This window comes from Propithecus coquereli, unplaced genomic scaffold, assembly GCF_000956105.1.
Source record: "Propithecus coquereli isolate 6110/MARCELLA unplaced genomic scaffold, Pcoq_1.0 Scaffold606, whole genome shotgun sequence".
In the NCBI taxonomy this organism is placed as follows: domain Eukaryota; kingdom Metazoa; phylum Chordata; class Mammalia; order Primates; family Indriidae; genus Propithecus; species Propithecus coquereli.
In genome coordinates, this window is record NW_012152019.1 from 26,358 (window position 1) to 27,825 (window position 1,468).

The 1,468-nt window shown below is 44.3% G+C and overlaps 1 gene segment (V, D, J or C); it reads right to left on the bottom strand.

Moving 5' to 3' along the window:
- Positions 1 to 1,123: 1,123 nt before the first annotated feature.
- The window catches only part of LOC105822367, a 2,751-nt gene continuing 2,406 nt past the window's right edge, over positions 1,124 to 1,468 (bottom strand). The window contains 1 exon segment of the V gene segment in view: positions 1,124 to 1,464. Coding sequence covers positions 1,124 to 1,464 — 341 coding nt within the window.

Here is a 1,468-nt window from a genome sequence, read left to right on the forward strand (position 1 = left end):
GGGTGGAGCCTACAAGATGCTGTATCTTCTGGGCCTGGGATGGGGGGTTTCACCTCACTCTGCCCATTCCCCTGTCTCTGAGAGGAGTTCTGTTCTTGAACAAGAATGTTCTGCCTCAGGGAGCTGAGCAGGCTGAGTGTGGGATTTCGACACTGCCTCAGTCTAAAGCGTCCTGAAGTCAGTGACTCACGAAGGGCCTCAGACCTTCAGCTGCTCCTGTGTGACTGGAAACAGGACGGCGCATGAATAGATCCCAACCCATCAGCCATTAGGGAAATGCGATCAAGTCTAAAGAGATAGACCGCTGCAGACCCACTGGAGTGGCTAGAAACAAAATGACAGGTAATGACAAATGTTGATGGGAATGTGGAGAAACTGGAACTCTCATATATTATTCATGGAAATGTAAACTGGTGCAACCCCTTTGGACAGCAATCAGACATTTCCTCAAAAACGCTAATTATATCACCCTGAATTTCCACTCCTACCAATCTACCCAATGAAAATACACGTAAGTCCACAGGGAAATTTGAAACTTGTGTACCGATGTTTATAGCAGCGTTACTCATAAAACCAACAGTCTTAAACAAACTAAATGTCCAACAACTTGTGAATAATTTAACAACCTGTAGGACATACATGCCGTGGAATATTTTTTGGCAATAAAAATGAATGAAGTACTAAATTACATCTCTATTTATTTCATGTATGAAAATTAGCCTAATAAACATTTTCATACATTCATGTCCTAAGTTATGTAGAAAACAGAAATTGGATTTACAAGCCAAAGTTCTAGTAATAGTAGCTATTAGACTAATAATTGTTAATTTGTAGGGTGATGAAAATATTCTAAATTCATGTTACGGTGATGGTTGGACAACTCAATAAATACTAAAGAAAATTTGAAGTCTATATTTTAAATGGATGCAATTGATGATATACACATTATAATGTATCTTAATGTAGATGTTTAAAAATCCAATATGAAAGAGGGCAAGGTCACTGGCTTTGGAAGGTCACTGGCCATTTAAAGCAGGTCTGTGCTCTCAGAGGTCGATCTTCACATGTGAATGCCCTGGGGTTGGCCACAGTCAGTCTTTTGCCTGGCGTTTGTCATAGGCAGTCATGACCCTGATGACAAGAAAGCAGGGGCAGGTTTTTGTCTCAGTTCCCCCTGTGTCTGGAGCACTGTGCGACCACTCAGGCTATTGTCCCAGGCTGCACAGTAATAATCAGCCTCGTCCTCAGCCTGGAGCCCCGTGATGGTCAGGGAGGCCGAACTGCCAGACTTGGAGCCAGAGAATCTGGCAGGGACCCCCGAGGGTCTATCGCTATTATCATAGATGAGGAGTTTGGGAGCCATTCCTGGGAGCTGCTGGTACCACTGCACATAACTACCCTTGATGTTGCTGCAGGAGATGGTGACCCTCTGCCCCGGGGCTCCAGACACCGAGGGCGGCTGAGTCAG